We start from the raw sequence: 19662 nt of genomic DNA on the forward strand, positions 1-19662 counted from the left end.
ACTTCCTTAAACATTTTCCCCTTGCAAAGTTCAGGTCTTCAAGGGCCATGTGAATGCAGAATTGCTTAACCCCAATCAAACTCTCTGGTTTCAAATTCTCTCAAATTGCAAAAGTGACCAAAAGAATTTGCAGGAAAAACAAAACAATGATACTGCTGAGAAAGCTTCTAGTGTGACTGATGGAGAGGTCTGATAGAAGTGAGAGCTGAGACAAATTTCAGGATGACAGACACACCATCATAAGAGCTGAAAAAGGCTTGTGTGTGACAGTAATGGAAATATCCTAATAGAGCTGAAATAAGAACCTTGCAGAGATAGGATCCGAGACGTGCCCAAGTGACAGAAATGGAGAGATCAAGTTAGAGATGAAAAGGGACACATGCTTAGATGTGACAGAGATAGGCACAGAAATGGACTCCAATGTGGCCAAGATTGAGAAACCATCATAGAAAATAGAGCTGAGACAGGCTCTAGTGTGACAGACATATATGGGCCTGGCTGGGTACCTCTACAGCCATGTTGTGATCAGTCATGGACACGCTAGTATTGCGGTACCAGCACACGTGCATAGTGGTGTTGGCACGATGGTGGCTCTGTCTGTCCAAGGAGCTGCGGGATGAATGGACATCATCTTCAGATTCCTGCTCCACAGAGACCTCATCAGAGGATCCTGGCAGAAGTGAAGAATTCAGTAGCAGTTTACTCATCTCAGTGTACCTAGGATTCCCTAGGGAATAGTTTAAAAACTTCCCCACACTTCATTATCCAAAAGTTCAATATTAACATAAGTACTATGGAAGAGAACAGAGGCTGAAAAACAAAGATGTAATATCCACTATAACATTTTTTCATTGTAAGACTAAAACAATTTCTTTCCTTGCATGCAAGTTTTAGACAATGCACTCTATAGCGAAAAAACAGAGAAACATTAATAGTAGTTAATCATACAAAGGTGATATACAGTTCTACACGTATCTAACTCTACATTATCTACTATCCTATTTTGCACAGTACCATCTTTAAAATATGGCTAGAAAAGTCAGAATATGCACTGGTCTCTCTGCATTTCAAACCTTGACAATAACATACTGAATTCTTACCCCCCCCCCCCCCCCCCAAACTATTTTTGCAGTTTGTTATTGTAATGAAAATGTATATACAAAGTGTTTCATGCAAGATGTTAAGTGTCTCCTAGTAGATTTGTTATGGTACTTGGTTATATGTGCATTCCTTTGCTGTGAACTTCTGGGATCTAGGTAGCTGACCAGGCATGACTGTATGAGTGCTCAGAAGTATCGAACGGTAATGTACTAGCCCCAAGTCTGTGGGCCATGCTTCCCTGGTGATCTGTGAGGCCACCACAGGAGGTCCACAGGATTCAGGAACAGGAAAAAAATAATCTCAAAAACTCAAAGAAATGACAGGAGGTACTTTTACCAGTAGGGAATTCAGGCAGGTTTCAAATAGTCCATTTGTCCCTCAATTGATAAGATTCTGGGAGGGGTAGTATGGGGTAATCATGATTGATTGGGTGGGGGCAAGGAGCCAAAAAGGTTAATTTGGGGTGGAGGGTGCAACGTTTGCCTAGGGTATTGAATATCCTTGCATTTGCCCTTGATGGCTGATTTACTGCACTTTACCAATTCCATTCCATGTTAGTCACTCCAGGTTGAGTTACTTAAGTGTATTGTGGAGACACAGCTTTTAAACTGTCATTACCAATGCTGCATTGTATAAAATTGGAAACATCACCTCTGGAGGATAAGGGAGCAGAGGGTGTAAGGTTATTTTTTTTCTATATAAATATATAGTGTGATTCTGAGAGATTATTATTTATTATTATTTATTGCATTTGTATCCCACATTATCCCACCTCTTTGCAGGCTCAATGTGGCTTACAATTCATCATGGATACTGGAAGTAGAAGAGAATATACATTTGGTTTTACAGAGGGTTTTGGGTTACATGGTAGTGAAATACATGATAGTGTTAAAGCAAAAGACGATATAAGACATTTCTGGATATATTAAAGATTATACAGTTGTGCAAATGTGACAGGAAGTGGAGTAAATGATAAAAAAACTGTAATTTGATGTCAATAGAGATCACAAGTGTTTGGGTAAAACGAGAGGATCAGGGTAAACCTATTAATTATTGCACTCCTCTTTGGATATAAGATATGGTTTAAGGGTGACATCACGATACACCACATGTAACTTACTATTTGAGCAATTGTACACCGAGTTCCGCAGAAACATGTCAGTCTTGTTACTAGATTTCTTGGCAATGGTGATTGCCATATTGAGGTCCTCCAACCACTTCCCCATCTCCAGACGTGAGCTGCAGAAAAATGAGAATGTCATAGCTTTCATGAAAAGGCATACTACAGGGTTCCACAAGTGCACCATGCAGAACATATGCTTTAACTGTCTGTGGTGCACATATGGCATGTGAAATATGCATAGCTGCATTCCACCTCCATTGTATGCAAATCCATCTCATGTGTGCATTAGGAATATCCTAAAAACCTGACTTGTTTTTGGCCCTTGAGAACTGAATTTGTGCACCCCCTGCTGTAAAGAGTAATCAACCTAAAATAATGCTCAACTGACAGGATTTACAGAGCACTTTACTTTGCCAAATCTAAAACCTGTGATGAGTCATACTACTACTACTACTACTATTTAGCATTTCTATAGCGCTACAAGGCATACGCAGCGCTGCACAAACATAGAAGAAAGACAGTCCCTGCTCAAAGAGCTTACAATCTAATAGACAAAAAAATAAATAAAGTAAGCAAATCAAATCAATTAATGTGAACGGGAAGGAAGAGAGAAGGGTAGGTGGAGGCGAGTGGTTTCAAGTGGTTACGAGTCAAAAGCAATGTTAAAGAGGTGGGCTTTCAGTCTAGATTTAAAGGTGGCCAAGGATGGGGCAAGACATAGGGGCTCAGGAAGTTTATTCCAGGCGTAGGGTGCAGCGAGACAGAAGGCGCGAAGTCTGGAGTTGGCAGTAGTGGAGAAGGGAACAGATAAGAAGGATTTATCCATGGAGCGGAGTGCACGTGAAGGGGTGTAGGGAAGGACGAGTGTGGAGAGATACTGGGGAGCAGCAGAGTGAGTACATTTATAGGTTAGTAGAAGAAGTTTGAACAGGATGCGAAAACGAATAGGGAGCCAGTGAAGGGCCTTGAGGAGAGGGGTAGTATGAGTAAAGCGACCCTGGCGGAAGACGAGACGGGCAGCAGAGTTTTGAACCGACTGGAGAGGGGAGAGGTGACTAAGTGGGAGGCCAGCAAGAAGCAGAGTCATACTGGTTATTGTTGAAGCCTCCATGATTCCTCTAGGAAGTGGAGGTGCAACTGGGTAGAATACATCACTTCCTGTTGCTGTGAGTTATAAAGCAAGTAGTTCAGACTGATTATCTGGCCTGAAAGTGTCTGAATGTGTTTCAAAATCTGTCTCGCTCTACTGTCCTGCCAGTGCCTGCTCTTTATTGGACTCACATGGGTTGATGTTCACACCATGGTCTAAATGGGCAGGAGAGGTTCCTGCCCAGTTAAACCACACTGACTGGGTCAGGAGCAAATATTCAGTGGCACTTAACCAAAGAATTCCACTGAACATCTGTTCTGTCTGCAGCAGCACTGTCTGGCTAGTGCCAGGGCAGTCTGGGGGCAGAGGTGGCATGGAGTTAGAAGTTATTTGGCCACTGCTGATATTCAGTGCTGGTGCCTAGATAACTATCTGGACAAGTAGGACCACAGAAATAGCTGTCATAATTTGGCCAGATAGTCATTCTGGTACCAAACACAGAACAGCAGCCAGACCCAGATAATTTCTAGTGGTGACAAAAGTATTGGCTATTCAGTGCCAGTACCTGAAATGGGGCTGGTACTAAATATTTGGGCCTAATTCATCCCAGTGCAGTCAGTGTTTAAAAAAAATGCTGTCATAGGTGAATATTGCCCCTGCCGTTTCTTCGCATATAGCAGTTTCTCCTCTCTAGTTTTCTTCTGGCCCAGCGTCCCAGACCCAGTGCTACAGTTTTCTTTCAGCAAATAATTGTTGCAATTGTAATACAGGCAAATTCAGGCTCACTTCCAAGAGATAACCGTTTCTGGGTCACTGTACTGTTAGGTAAGAAGAGCAGAGAGCTGTAGTGCTGCTGCAAACATACCTGACAACAGTGGTGTAGCTACAGGTGGGCCTTAGGGCTCAGGACCACCTAACAGTAGCACACATTTAGCGGTAGCTGGTAGGGATCCCAAGCTCTGCCAGCTGAAAACTTCCCCCTGATGGTAACGAAAACACTACTCTCCACGTTACCAGTACATGCGCATGCTCAGTTTTCAGCGCATGCCTGCTGCAGATTGCCAAGGTGGAAAGAAACGTTTTTCCACCAGCTGAGATCATTTTTTTGTTGGGGGGGGGGGGGGGGAGAGAACACTTAATGCCCATCCACTTCATGCCTAAGCCCACCCAAAATCTGTTGTCTGGCTACGCCCCTGCCTGACAAGGGCAAGTTTTCTGATAGGGGCTGTCACTGCTCAGACAGTTCACAGCATCCCTCAAAGCCATACACCCGGTGAGTGAAACAGTACTTATCTCTCACCAACAGCATCCAAGTCCAAGGTTCTTTCACGGCTGTGATAAAGATGTACTAGAAGAGAGAGTTGGGAAGATCTTTGAAGTGATTTGGAACCTGCCATGGTTGAAAAAGATTTTGGGTACAGCCACTGATTTTGCTCCATCATAAGAGTTTTAAGCTAATGAACCTCAGAGGGACAACCTACACCAGGTACTTACTTGAGAGAGAAAAGTTTTTCCTATTTATCTTATGACAGAGAAAAATATTGAAAGTGAATTGGTTCAACCTGACAGGAAGTGTGCTAACCCTCTAAATTAAGTTAATCAGACTCACTATGCAGAAAACAGATCTCTGGTGCTCTGACCCAAAGGTGGAAACTGTTATAGACAACAGCTACGAATATTGTGAACTTAGACCAATAGCTGAAAAGTTCTGAAGTAGTTATAGACCAGGGGTTTTCAACCCAGACCTCAGGATATAACTAGCCAATCAGGTTTTTAGGATACCCAATGAATACACATGAGATAGATTTGCATATGCTACCTCCATTTCATGTAAATCTCTCTCATGGATATTTATTATGGGTATCCTGAAAACCTGACTGGCTAGGTGTGTCCCGAGGATTTGGTTGAGAATCAGAGATAAGTCAGGTACAATATATAACTTAAATTGTGAGCCCATTAGGGAGTGTACCAGTACCTGTAATAGAAATTGTAAACTGCACAGTCACCTCAAGGATCACTTGCGGTATATCAAGTGCTGAAAATAAATAAATAAAGCAGTCTAACAGGATCACACTGGTAGGCTATTGTTAAGTTCTTCAAAGTGGCAAACATGAATATTTATCTTATATTGTCAAGTTGGAGTTTAAATCTAGTTTTAAAATTTGGCTTAGGAAACCTCCCTTTGTAACTTCTTTATACTTATATATTTTAATATTTAAAAGCTTTGGTTTTAGTAAATATACATTCTGAGAAAAAGATTTGTGCATTTCTGGGCCAGTCATCAGTGATTGCCTACGTATATGCAAGTTCAACCTCAGAACCCTTTCTGGATCAATTCAGTATTTAAGTTTTATTTCCAGGAAAACATAATTATTTGTTTTATTTGATATCAATAAAAAGTGGAGAAAGACCTTTTCTTTTGAGACCTATGGGGCATGCAGTGTTCAGGTACCTGCTTCTAACAAAAGCAGTGGCGATGTCACAAGCAGAGAAAGTAAATGCCTCAGTAGCCAAAATATATACAATAGTTATTTTAAAATAACTGCATTCATTATCAAAACTATTACAGGACTGAAAAATGAGTTTCAGTTGATGCAGACCTAGAACAAATGTTTTCTGAGGTACCACTTTAGTAAATCTACAGTACTGGCTGGTAGAGATCAGAGCTGCCAAGGAAGCCCGAACTTTAAGAGGGAGATTTTAAGCCATTTCCCAGCTCCACCCAGCCATGCCCCAGATCCACCAGTTCCACCTCTTAGTTCCACCTCCAGACAGATCTCATCTGTGGCACCAACAATCCATCTCCCCTTAGGTAGCTGGAGACACCTTAAGACATCTCCTGCTGCTGTAGGACCAGTCTTCCGATAAAAGGTGTGAGATTTTGCTGTTCTTATTGCAAGCCTGGTCCCACAGCAGCAGGAGATGTCTTATTAATGCATCTCCTGCTGTAGATGGAAGGGAAGGTTGTTCAGTGGGAGTTCTTCATTCCCTAGCAGAAGTGTGGGAGATGACCTATTGAAGCAGGAGTCTCCTGCTGAATGTGGGAGACTTGGCAGGTCTGGAAATTGCAGAAGTGAAAAATACTGGTCAATTCTTTTTCTGTTAGTCACCAGCAAATTTGGACTGGTCTTATCCTATTTAGAATATTTTGAGGGGGTGTTATGGTTACATGAACCTGTAAGGGTAAGATGGTGATTGGAGGCTAAATATATTTTAATTATGTTTTTTGTACTCCTAATACTCACTCAGGAGAGGCGGTCCTGACTTGAAACCTAGAATTCAGAGGAAGCTTGCTCTTTGTGGTACTGTACACTTCAGACTAGGTGGAGACAAACAAAAAGGGACTGGCAGTATAGAAGCCAACTTTTCAAAATGATTGGGGTGCTAAACTCAATGGAAATTACCTCTCTCTAGACACAAAGTTTGCTCAATATTAGGGGTGCTCAAGCACCCACAACACCCCCAGAGCTGGCTCCTATGACTGGCAGGTGTGACATATTCCTTTTTCTGACTTTTTCATAATTCTTTGCCTTTAACACATTTTAGCAGATTTTCTTCTGAGTATGTTTTACTGCTGCTATTATCTTTCTTTGATAGATGCACAGTATGAGGGGCATAATCGAACGCGAACGCCCATTTGTAAAAACGTCCATCTCCGAGAACGGGTCCATGAAGGGGCGGGCCGAACTGTATTTTCGAAAAAAATGGACGTCCATCTTTTTTTTCGAAAATACATTGGATTAGGGCGTTTTTTGAGCTGGGCGTTTTTGTTTTTTAGCGATAATCGAAACCGAAGCGTCCCAGCTCAAAAACGACCAAATCCAAGGCATTTGGTCGTGGGAGGGTCCAACATTCGTAGTGCACTGGTCCCCCTGAGATGCCTCTATGCCAGCCTCAAATATCATACCTAGCTCCATGACAGTAGTATGCAGGTCCCCAGAGCAATTTTACTTTAGTTGGTGCTGCGCGGGACCCATGCAGAGAGGAAAAATCGGAAGAAAAAAAAAACAAGCAAGCAAGTGCAGTCAGGGACGTCCAAATTAAAAGATAGTAAAAGGGGGAATTGAACCAGCAACCTTTTGAGTACAAGCTCAGTGCTCTAGCCAGTGCACCACTGATTAGACATCCTTCCCTTTCCATTAAGTCTCTCCAAAGTTTCTGTCAGCCAATCACAGCTCATTTAGCTGACATCTGTGTCAGCTAAACAGCAGTGATTGGCTGACAGAAACTTGGAGGGACTTAATGGAAAGGGAAGGACATCTAAGTACCTGAATAATGTGGTTCACTGGTTAGAGCACTGAGCTTGTAATCAGAAGGTTGCTGGTTTGATTCCCCCTTTTACTATCCTGGTAATTTAGACGTCCCTGATTGCACTTGCTTGGTTTTTTTTTTTCTTCCGATTTTTCCTCTCTGCATGGGTCCCGCACAGCACTAACTAAACTAAAATTACTTTGGGGACCTGCATACTGCTGTCATGGAGCTGGGGATGACATTTGAGGCTGGCTTACAAGTTGGGAAAAAAGTGTTTAACATTCGGGTTTTTTTGGTGGGAGGGGGTTAGTGACCACTGGGGGAGTCAGGGGAGGTCATCCCCGGTTCCCTCCGGTGGTCATCTGGTCATTTAGGGCACTTTTTTGGGACCTGTTTGTGAAAAAAACGGGTCCAACAAAAGTGACCTAAATTCTCTCTGAAAACGCCTTTCTTTTTTCCATTATCGGCCGAGCACGCACATCTCTGCTCAGCCGATAACCACGCCTCAGTCCCGCTTTACCACGCCTCCGACACGCCCCCATCAACTTTATGAGTTCCCGCCACGAAGTGCAGTTGGAAACGCCCTAAATCAGCTTTCGATTATACCGATTTGGGCACCCACAAGAGAAAGACGTCCATCTCCCGATTTAGGTCGGAATTTGGGCATTTTTCTCTTGCGAAAATAAGCCTCTAGGTCTCGTGGCTCAGAATTCATATGCTCATATTTCCAGAAGCTGGGGGGACAGCTACCATGAGACTGAGAATGCCTAAATGTGAGAATACTTAAATTCTTCTATAAAAATAAACTAAATATATTCAAATTTCCAATAATATTTATGATACTTTTCTACAACTTATCATATATCGCCTAGTCCTCAAAATATCAACATCTCTCTTTATCCTTGTAAATGTTTACTTCATTATTTAGGGGTGAAATATGTTTTTTGGGAGCCTCAACATCTGAGGGCTGTTCTGGATGTTAAAAAGATTTAGATAGATAGTGTGCATGTAGCTCAATTTAGGGCCTTTGCTTTAATCTATGTTTCCTTTATATATCTCCTAAGTTTTTCAATTACTCTCCCTTCTTTGCATTGTGGTCTAAGAAGGGGTTTGACTGTTTCTAACTTTGATGTTTCTTCTTATGTTTATATACATTCGTGTTTCTTAAGCAAGTGTGATACTTGTGAATTATTGTTATAAATTTAATAAAGGGAAAGGGAAATGGGACTTGATATGGTATTTTCTATGGTATAAGTCTTCCCAGCACTATCCCCGCCTCCCAACCACCAGCCCCTCCTCCCACCACCGGCTCTGGCACAGACCGTATAAGTCTGCCCAGCACTATACCGCCTCCTGCCACCGGCTCTGCCACCCAATCTCGGCTAAGCTCCTTAGGATCCATTCCTTCTGAACAGGATTCCTTTATGTTTGTCCCACGCGTGTTTGAATTCCGTTACCGTTTTCATTTCCACCACCTCCCGCGGGAGGGCATTCCAAGCATCCACTACTCTCTCCGTGAAAAAATACTTCCTGACATTTTTCTTGAGTCTGCCCCCCTTCGATCTCATTTCATGTCCTCTCGTTCTACCTCCTTTGCATCTCCGGAAAAGGTTCGTTTGCGGATTAATACTTTTCAAATATTTGAACCTCTGTATCATATCACCCCTGTTTCTCCTTTCTTCCAGAGTATACATGTTCAGGTCATCAAGTCTCTCCTCGTACGTCTTGTAACACAAATCCCTTACCATTCTCGTAGCTTTTCTTTGCACCGTTTCCATTCTTTTTACATCCTTCGCAAGGTACGGCCTCCAAAACTGAACACAATACTCTAGGTGGTGCGTCACCAACGACTTATACAGGGGCATGTGTAGGTGCTGGTGTCGTGGAGAATAGCGTTTTTGTTACTATCGGGGAAGTCTTCAGCTAGCAGAGCTTGGGATCAACACCAGCTACCGCTAAACGTGTGCTACTGTTGGGTGGGCCTGAGTTCTAAGTGGGTGGGCCCCGGCCCACCCAGGCCCACCTGTGGCTACGCCGCTGGTTTAGTTATGATCCTTCTGGAACTTCCGTGGTAGAGCAGAGGCAATGAGACTCCAAGGCCACAAATTCTCAGCCAGGTATCAAAAAAGGGAAGGGAAGGGGGGAAAGACCAGCATGGAAGAAGTTTTGAAGCTTGTGGGTCCTGTAGTTTCACTGGAAAGAACTCAGTTAATCGAGATTAGAAAAGACAAAATAATATTGAAAAAAAACCCAAAACACTTTCCAGTAACAACAGCAAGATAAACTTTTTAATTTATGCAGGGAACCCAGTGGTTCCCAAACCTGGTCCTGGAGGTACCCCAGTCAGTCAGGTTGTCAAGATATCCACAATGAATATTCATATCTCATGATTTGCATGTAGTGGAGGCCTTGACTGGCTGGGGTGCCTCCAGGACCAGGTTTGGGAACCGCACAACAGTGAATTTTTAAAAATGGAAGGAAAAAGTCTCAGAACTCCATCTTATGTACTTTAAAGGAAGGATTTTATGGGTAATGACCTCACAGGCATTAAAATAAACAAACGAAAAACCCTCCCAAATCACTGTTCTGGCTCCTTGAAATGCAACAAATTACTGGTAACCTTCATACTTAAATGTGACTTATCTTATATATTCAATGTGTTCAACATATCAAAATGGCAGTAAATAAATAAACAATTAGTTTTGCCGAGTGGCTGCTTCACGGCATAACAGGATCAGAAAATTCTGAAAACCAAAAACTGTAGTGAAAACATGTATCGCTGTGGAGCGCTGAACACAAACTCAAACGTCCTAAAGATAAGTCTCATTGAAAGTTACCAGTAATTTATTGCATTTGAAAGAGTCAGAACAGTGATTTTCGGAGGTTTTTTATGCCATAAAATCCTTTATGCCATAAAATCCATAAGCTCCTTGTGACTCTGGGCAAATCACTTAACCCTCCATTGCCCCTGGTACAAAATAAGTACCTGAATATATGCAAACCGCTTTGAATGTAGTTGCAAAAAACCTCAGAAAGGCGGTATATCAAGGCCCATTTCCCTTTCCCTATTTCAGATTCTACATGGAATGTTGCTACTATTTGAGATTCTACATGGAATGTTGCTATTCCACTAGCAACATTCCATGTAGAAGCCTGCCCCCGCAGACCAGCAACGCAGCCGCGCAGGCCTCTGTCGCCGCGAGTCTGACTAACAGAAACAGAAGTCTGCACGGCCGCATCGCTGATCTGCAAGGGCAGGCCTCCACATGGAATGTTGCTAGTGGAGGAGTAGCCTAGTGGCTAGTGCAGTGGACTTTGATCCTGGGAACTAGGCTTGATTCCCACTGCAGCTCCTTGTGACTCTGGGCAAGTCACTTAACCCTCCATTGCCCCTGGTACAAAATAAGTACCTGAATATAAACCGCTTTGAATGTAGTTGCAAAAAACCTCAGAAAGGCAGTATATCAAGTCCCAGTTCCCTTCCCCTTCTGGTGGGGCTCTGAGGCTTTTTCCTCCTGTTTCCAAAAAATTTCCCTGTTTGCCTCTACGCTTTTGAGAGTTCCCTGTATAAAGGGTCCATTTACTAAGGCCCGCTGAAAAATTGCTTGCGGTAGTGTAGGCGCAGGTTTTGGGCATGCCGATCCATTTTTCAGCACCCATGTAAAAAAGGCCTTTGGGGGGGGGGGGGGGGACAAAAATGGCAAAATCAAAATTGCCGTGTGTTCATTTTAGCGTCTGTGACCTTACCGTCAGCCATTGACCTAGCGGTAAAGAATCCGGGCGGTAATGACCTGTGTGCCTCAAATGCCACTTTGGTGCACGTCTGTTACACGCAACCAAAAATAAAAAAAAACATTTTTCAGACGCACATATCGGACACATGCCAAAAATGAAATTACAGCAAGAGCCACACGGTAGTTGGCCGCGCATAGACACATGGCTTAGTAAAAGGGCCCCTAAATTAACAAGTATATCTTGTTGTTGTCACAGGAAATAAGTACATAAGTATTGCCATACTGGGAAAGACCAAAGGTCCATCGAGCCCAGCATCCTGTTTCCAACAGTGGCCAATCCAGGTCACAAATACCCGGCAAGATCCTAAAAATGTACAAAACATTTTATACTGCCTATCCCAGAAATAGTGGATTTTCCCCAAACCCATTTAATAACGGTCTATGGGCTTTTCCTTTAGGAAGCATTCCAAACCTTTTTTTAAACTCCGCTAAGCTAACTGCCTTTACCACATTCTCTGGCAACGAATTCCAGAGTTTAATTACACGTTGAGTGAAGAAAAATGTTCTCCAATTTGTTTTAAATTTACTACATTGTAGCTTCATCGCATGCCCCCTAGTCCTAGTATTTTTGGAAAGTGTGAACAGGCGCTTCACATCTACCCGTTTCACTGGCATGTCATTTTTTAAAGAACGTTTTCTTGCAGAGCGGATGGAGTATGAATGCAGTAGGGTGGATTTATGTTTCATTGTTCACCAGCAGCAAGTACATAAGTACATAAGTAGTGCCATACTGGGAAAGACCAAAGGTCCATCTAGCCCAGCATCCTGTCACCGACAGTGGCCAATCCAGGTCAAGGGCACCTGGCACGCTCCCCAAACGTAAAAACATTCCAGACAAGTTATACCTAAAAATGCGGAATTTTTCCAAGTCCATTTAATAGCGGTCTATGGACTTGTCCTTTAGGAATCTATCTAACCCCTTTTTAAACTCCGTCAAGCTAACCGCCCGTACCACGTTCTCCGGCAACGAATTCCAGAGTCTAATTACACGTTGGGTGAAGAAAAATTTTCTCCGATTCGTTTTAAATTTACCACACTGTAGCTTCAACTCATGCCCTCTAGTCCTAGTATTTTTGGATAGCGTGAACAGTCGCTTCACATCCACCCGATCCATTCCACTCAAGGGAATGTATAAGTCTGTTGTCCGTGTATTTTTAAAGGTTAGAGGAATAGTGTTGGATGAAAACCCTCTAAACGGTGAATATTATCCATACGGTGAAGGGGCAGAGGGAGAGTGGAGTGATTGTGGAAAGGCAAAGTTTTCAGTCGAATAGGATCCAGATAATCTATGGGGGTTAATATTTTAAAGGACGTTTGCAGGTAGAAGCTCCTGCCGTGCTGTTGAATAGCTTTACAGACTGTGTGGGTACGGCAGAGATTGTGATCCAGATAACTACTAAGATAACTTAGGACAGTGATTCCAAAATCAAGTCCTGGAGGCACCCCAGCCAATCAGGCCCTCGAAATATCCAGAATGAATATTATGCAAATCTGTCTCATGAAAATTCATAGTTGATATCCCGAAAGCTTGACCCACTGGGGTGCCTCCAGGACCAGGTTTGTAGTGCACTGATGCCCCTGACATGCCAGGACAACAACCAGGCACCCTAAAGGGCACTGCAGTAGACTTCATAAAATGCTCCCAGGAACATAGCTCCCTTATCTTGTGTGCTGAGCCCCCCAAAGCCCCCCCCCCCAAAACCCACTACCCACAACTGTACACCACTACCATAGCCCTTACAGGTGAAGGGGGGCACCTATATATGGGTACAGTGGGTTTGTGGGTTTTATTTGTTGCATTTGTATCCCACATTTTCCCCACCTATTTGCAGGCTCAATTGGCTTACAATGTTCCGTCATGGCAATCGCCACTCCAGAGTAAAAGATACAATTGGTATTATATAAAGAACATGGATAATATAATAGAATTAAGCAATCAGGTATAGAGAGATCATATTCGGAATATCAGGTAAGCAGTGCTGCGTTACAGTTCCTATGATGGTTCATTGTGGTATGCCTTGTTGAAGAGGTAAGTCTTCAGTGATTTCTGAAAGTTTATTAGGTCACACATTGTTTTCATGTCAAATGGCAAAGCATTCCACAGTTGTGTACTCATGTAGGAAAAGCTGGATGCATGTGTCAATCTGTATTTTAGTCCTTTACAGTTGCAGAAGTGAAGATTAAGGAATGTGCGTGCTGATCTTTTAGCGTTCCTGGGTGGCAGGTCAATAAGGTCTGACATGTAGGCCAGGGCATCTCTGTGAATGATTTTATGAACCAGAGAGGAGTGGCCTAGTGGTTAGGGTGGTAGACTTTGGTCCTGAGGAACTGAGTTCGATTCCCGGCCCAGGCAGCTCCTTGTGACTTTGGGCAAGTCACTTAACCCTCCATTGCCTGCTGCATTGAGCCTGCCATGAGTGGGAAAAAGTGCAGGGTACAAATAAAAAATAAATAAATAAACCATGAATGTGATACGCTCTTCGGAAGCCAGTGTAGCTTTTTTCTTAGGGGTTTGAAACAGTGTGACAAGGCGGTGGCCGTAGCTAGAAGATTGCTAGGCTGTATAGAGAGAGGTGTGACCAGCAGAAGAAAAGAGGTTTTAATACCCCTGTATAAGACGTTGGTGAGGCCCCACCTGGAGTATTGTGTTCAGTTTTGGAGGCCGTATCTTGTGAAGGATGTTAAAAATAATGCAAGCGGTGCAAAGAAAAGCTACGAGAATGGTATGGGATTTGCGTTACAAGACGTATGAGGAGAGACTTGTTGACCTGAACATGTATACCCTGGAGGAAAGGAGAAACAGGGGTGATATGATACAGACGTTCAAATATTTGAAAGGTATTAATCTGCAAACGAACCTTTTCCGGAGAGGGGAAGGCGGTAGAATGAGAGGACATGAAATGAGATTGAAGGGGGGCAGACTCAAGAAAAATGTCAGGAAGTATTTTTTCACGGAGAGAGTGGTGGATGCTTGGAATGCCCTCCCGCGGGAGGTGGTGGAGAGGAAAACGGTAACGGAATTCAAACATGCGTGGGATAAACATAAAGGAATCCTCCTCAGAAGGAAGGGATCCTCAGAAGCTTAGCCGGTGGTGGGAGGCAGGGCTGGTGGTTGGGAGGTGGGGATAGTGCTGGGCAGACTTATACGGTCTGTGCCAGAGCCGTTGGTGGGAGGCGGGGCTGGTGGTTGGGAGGCGGGGATAGTGCTGGGAAGACTTATACGGTCTGTGCCCTGAAAAAGACAGGTACAAATAAAGGTAAGGTATACACAAAAAATGGCACATGTGAGTTTATCTTGTTGGGCAGACTGGGTGGACCGTGCAGGTCTTTTTCTACCGTCATCTACTATGTTACTATCCAGCTTATAATCGAAACTTTTCGCCGGCGATCTTCTGACACAAATCGGGAGATTGCCGGCGATTTCACAAAAGCGGCTAAAAGCGTATAATCGAAAGCTGGCTTTTTAACAGCATCGCCGCTTTCCCGTCGCCTTGCCGGCGAAAGTTCAAGGGAGCGTGTCGCCGGCGAAGTGAAGGCAGGGCATGGGCGTGGCTACCAGATGGCCGGCTTTCGGTGATAATGGAAAAAAAAAAGCGGCGTTAAGCGGTATTTGGCCGGGTTTACTTGGTCCTTTTATTTTCACGACTAAGTCTCAAAAAGGTGCCCCAACTGACCAGATGACCACCGGACGGAATGGGGGATGACCTCCCCTTACTCCCCCATTGGTCACAACCCCCTCCCATACTACAAAAGTTAAAATGAAAACTTTTTTTGCCAGCCTATATGCCAGCCTCAAATCCCGTACCCACCTCCATGACAGCAGAATGTGTTGTATCGTCTGACAGCCTTTCCGTGGTTGCGATGTGGCTCTCGGGTGAGTGTGACACCTTTTCTGTTAGGTGCCCTGCAGAGTCACATTAGCAATGCATTGTGGTGGGTGTAGGGTACTGGGCTATACTCCCATGGTGCTTTTCCCCCCTGCTAACTGGGTCAGAGTGTGCCATGTTTTGTTTCCGGTAGTCCATGAGGTAGTGGCCATTTTTGTAAGCCAGTTTTAGATCCCTTTCATGTGTTACCCACGTTAGAAAACTTTCTTACCTTGAATGTTGCTGAAAGAGGGCATTGTACAGCATTCTGCCAGCTCGGACCTACTGCTAATCTCAGCATCAGGGAGACTCTGCTAGTGGGGCACAACCTCTGATCTGCAGTTAACTGTGAGTAAAGGTGCTTATTCAAATAAAGCACTTTTTCAAAGACATTAGTCTTCAGGTGTCAACTGCTGTGCCAATGTTATATAGCAGCAACAAGTCCTAGAGGCCTGAGTGTGTGCAGGTCCCTGGAGCACTTTTAGTGGGTGCACATTTGTGGGTAGGGGGTTTGGGGGGGCTCAGCACCCACAGTAAGGGAGCTATGCATGTGGGAGCTGTTTCTGAAGTCCACCACACTAACCCCTAGGGTGCCCAGTTGGTGTCCTGGCATGTAAGTGCACTACAAATGCTGGCTCCTCCCACGACCAAATGCCTTGGATGTCGCCAGGTTGGAGATGGCCGACATTTTTTTCCATTATCGCTGAAAAACAAAACCGGCCATCTCAAACCCAGCGACATCCAAGGCATTTGGCCGGTCTAAACCGTATTATCGAAAAAAAAAGATGGCCGGCCATCTTTTTGATAATACGGTTCCGGCCAGCTGTTGCGCCACCGCCAAAATAGATCGCCGGTGACCTATTTGGCCGGTGACGTTCGATTATGCCCCTCCACGTTACTATGTTTGGCACTTTCCTATTTTGTTTTACCAAATATTTATTTGTCTCATTTGTATCCCACATTTTCCCACCTATTAGCAGGCTCAATGTGGCTTACATAATACCGTAAAGGCATTCGCCAAGTCCGGTAGAGAAACAAATACAAGGTGATAAAGTCGAATATAGATACATGTGTTTCAGGTACAATGGGGATAGAGGAGAGGAAGGTTAAACAGTATCCATTACAATGGGGATCGAGGAGAGGAGATTGTGTAGTGTCCATTACGATCTTTGGTTTTCCTTTTTTGATAAGCACATGATTGTATCCTGCACATGTATACCTTAACTTGTTTGCCCTGCATCTCCAGGGTCTTCATTGTAAAATCTACCCCGATGGTGTTGCCCTGCCGCTCCACAAAGATGCCCGTCTTGAAGCGCTGCATCATGCAGGTCTTGCCCACGCCGGCATCTCCGATCAGAACAATCTTGAAGAGGAAATCGTAGAGCTCATCCGAGTCCAGGGCAGCCGGAGACAGTGAGGACATTGTGCCGGTAGATCGCGTTCCCGGCTCCAGCAGCACACAGGCAGCTCCGGAGGAGGGATCAGCGCGTCCACCGTGACACAAAAGCAAAGGGGGATGGGGAGTTATTTTGCAACACAGACACACACACATACAAAGAGATAAGGAGGTGGGGAGAAGTTCACAGTGACACTGCTAAAACTGACGTGGAGTTTCCGCACCTGCGCCCACCGACATCGCAGACACAAGGCTACAGGCAGCCCGAGCCCGTCTGAGCTGCCCTGTCTAGCTGCAGTGTTTTGGGCTGTTTGAAGTTTCTTGACGATTTGCTCTTTACAGCCAGTATAAAGTGAAATGCAGTAGTCTAGATGACTTAGAACCATTGATTGTACCAGGCTGCGAAATATATCCCTTGGGAATAAAGGTTTTACTCTTTTGAGTTTCCACATTGAATGGAACATAAAGAAGATGTTCCATTCAATGTGGAAACTCAAAAGAGTAAAACCTTTATTCCCAAGGGATATATTTCACAGCCTGGTACAATCAATGGTTCTAAGTCATCTATATTCTTCACATGGCTTTCAAGTGTGAGATTTCGGTCAATGGTAACTTCAAGAATTTATAGGGTGTTTGAAATGGGAAGGGAAAAGTTAGGTGTGATTATAGTGGTGAATTTACTTGTGTTATGTTGTGATGAGAGTATAAGACATTGTGTTTTTTCTGCATTAAGTTTTAATTGAAATGCATCCACCCATGAGTGCATGATTTGGAAGCTGTGGTTGATGTCATTAGTGATTTCTTTTAATTCATGTTTGAAAGGGATGTAGATCGTGACATCATCTGCTTAAATATATGGATTGAGGCCTTGATTGGATAGCAATTTGGTCAGGGGTGTCATCATTAGGTTGAAGAGGGTCGGCGAGAGTTGTGATCCTTGGGGAACTCTGCATTCAGGTATCCATGGAACTGACGTATTCGAACTAGATTTCACCTGGTATGCTCTTGCAGTTAGAAAGCCTCTAAACCAACTAAGAGCGTTTCCTCCAACTCCAAAGTATTCTAGGATATTTAATAATATTTTATGGTTTACCAAGTCGAATGCGCTCAGTTGCAATTGCTTGTTTAAATTTAGTTAGAAGAGTGACTAGTACTGTTTCGGTGCTGTGGTTGAACCGAAATCCTGATTGATGATTGAGAATCATGAAGAATTGAGAATTTATTTAAGTAGTCGGTGAGTTGCTTGGTTACCATACCTTCCACTAGTTTGGTAACCAGAGGTATGGATGCTACTGGGCGATAGTTGGTTAAATCACTTGTATTTTTCTTTGAGTCCTTAGGTATTGGGGTGAGTAGAATATTTCCTTTATCCTTTGGGAAAAGTCCATGTTGTAACACATAATTCAAATGCATCGTGAGGTCTGATATGAATCGTTGAGGGGCGAATTTTATAAGGTTGTTGGAGAGCTTGCTGTTTCCTCCACAAATGTAAAGGTAGGGGGGGGGGGTATGGGCTTGGGTCCGCCTGTCTTAAGTGCACTGCAGTACCCAGTAAAACTGCTCCTGGGACCTTCATGCGCTGTCATGGACCTGAGTATGACATCTGAGATGTTTTTTGAGGGTGGGAGGGGGTTAGTGACCACTGGGGGAGTAATGGAAGGACATCCTCGATTCTCTCTGGTGGTCATCTGGTCATTTTGGGCACCTTTTTGTGCCTTATTCGTAATAAAAACACGTCTGGGTGAAAACATCCAAGTGTTTGTCAGGGACGTCCTTGCTTTTTTTGATTATGGGTCAAAGATGTCCAAGTGTTAGGCACGCCCAAGTCCTGCCTTCGCTACGCCTCTGACATGCCCCCTTGAAATTTGGATGTCCTTGCGACGGACTGCAGTTGGAGACGTCCAAAATCGGGTTTCGATTATACCGATTTGGACGTCTCTGGGAGAAGGACGTCCATCTAACACAGTAACACAGTAGATGACAGCAGAAAAAGACCTGCACGGTCCATCCAGTCTGTCCAACAAGACAACTCATGTGTGCTACTTTTTGTGTATACCCTACTTTGATTTGTACCTATGCTCTTCAGGGCACAGACCGTATAAGTCTGCCCAGCACTATCCCTGTCTCCCAACCTCCAGTCCCGCCTCCCACCACTGGCTCTGGCACAGACCGTATAAGTCTGCCCCGCACTATCCCCACCTCCCAACCTCCAGCCCCGCCTCCCACTACCGGCTCTGCTATCCAATCTCGGTTAAACTCCTGAGGATCCATTCCTTCTGCCGATTTATTTCGAAAGATGGACGTCCTTCTCTTTTGAAAATGAGCCCATTTATGTCCTTAGCTTTCCTGGTGCAGCTGGGTCAGTCTCTCCAGCTTGGCTGATTTACATTTAGAAGTCCAACAGAGACAGTGACAAGCCAAATGCAGAGACAGAGAACTAACAGCAAGCACCTTTCTAGTTCTTATTCCTGATCTGCACAAGGCAAGCAGCAACACAATATCAGGTCCATTTATGCTTCCAGCCAAAGAAAAACTACTGATTGATTTATTGACATTTGTTATCACTGTTTAGAAAAAGTTCCACAGTGATTTATACAACATACTAAAAACAATAAATGCAACATATCACGCTACAAGATCATTCTGACATAACTAGAAAAATTATTCTATGCCATCATCTCCCCCCTTTTATCCATTCTAACCATAATTAGCTCCTATATTCACCAGAATAATGACATCTCTGCCTCCCCAATTTGCGAACACAAAGTGGTTTCCAACTAAATTTCATCTGGCAGTTTATTCTACCAAACCAAGCCAAACAATGAAAAAAAGTGCTGAAGGCTGAACATTTTTGTGACAAGGCAATCAGAGTGATTGATCCTGGTGAGCAGTCTTACCTTGCAGCAACCACAATAGTTTTCTGAACTGAGTAGACGGTGAAACAATGTGGGACAGACCATTCATTCTCACTTTCCTCCACCTGCACAGACAAGACAGGCTCCATCAATGCCTTGCTAGAAGTACTCTTATAAGAGCTAGAT

General features: G+C 43.9%; 1 protein-coding gene across 3 annotated transcripts in view; it reads right to left on the reverse strand.

Moving 5' to 3' along the window:
- The window catches only part of FARP2 (FERM, ARH/RhoGEF and pleckstrin domain protein 2), a 750352-nt gene that overhangs the window by 21633 nt on the left and 709057 nt on the right, over nucleotides 1–19662 (reverse strand). For all 3 annotated transcript variants that reach the window (XM_030215608.1, XM_030215609.1, XM_030215606.1), the window contains 3 exons: nucleotides 19519–19601; nucleotides 2222–2340; nucleotides 507–670 (listed from right to left, as the gene is read on the reverse strand). In XM_030215608.1, the coding sequence (XP_030071468.1) occupies nucleotides 507–670; nucleotides 2222–2340; nucleotides 19519–19601 (366 nt within the window). The remainder of the gene's footprint in view (nucleotides 1–506; nucleotides 671–2221; nucleotides 2341–19518; nucleotides 19602–19662) is intronic.

This window comes from Microcaecilia unicolor, chromosome 10 (assembly GCF_901765095.1).
Source record: "Microcaecilia unicolor chromosome 10, aMicUni1.1, whole genome shotgun sequence".
In the NCBI taxonomy this organism is placed as follows: domain Eukaryota; kingdom Metazoa; phylum Chordata; class Amphibia; order Gymnophiona; family Siphonopidae; genus Microcaecilia; species Microcaecilia unicolor.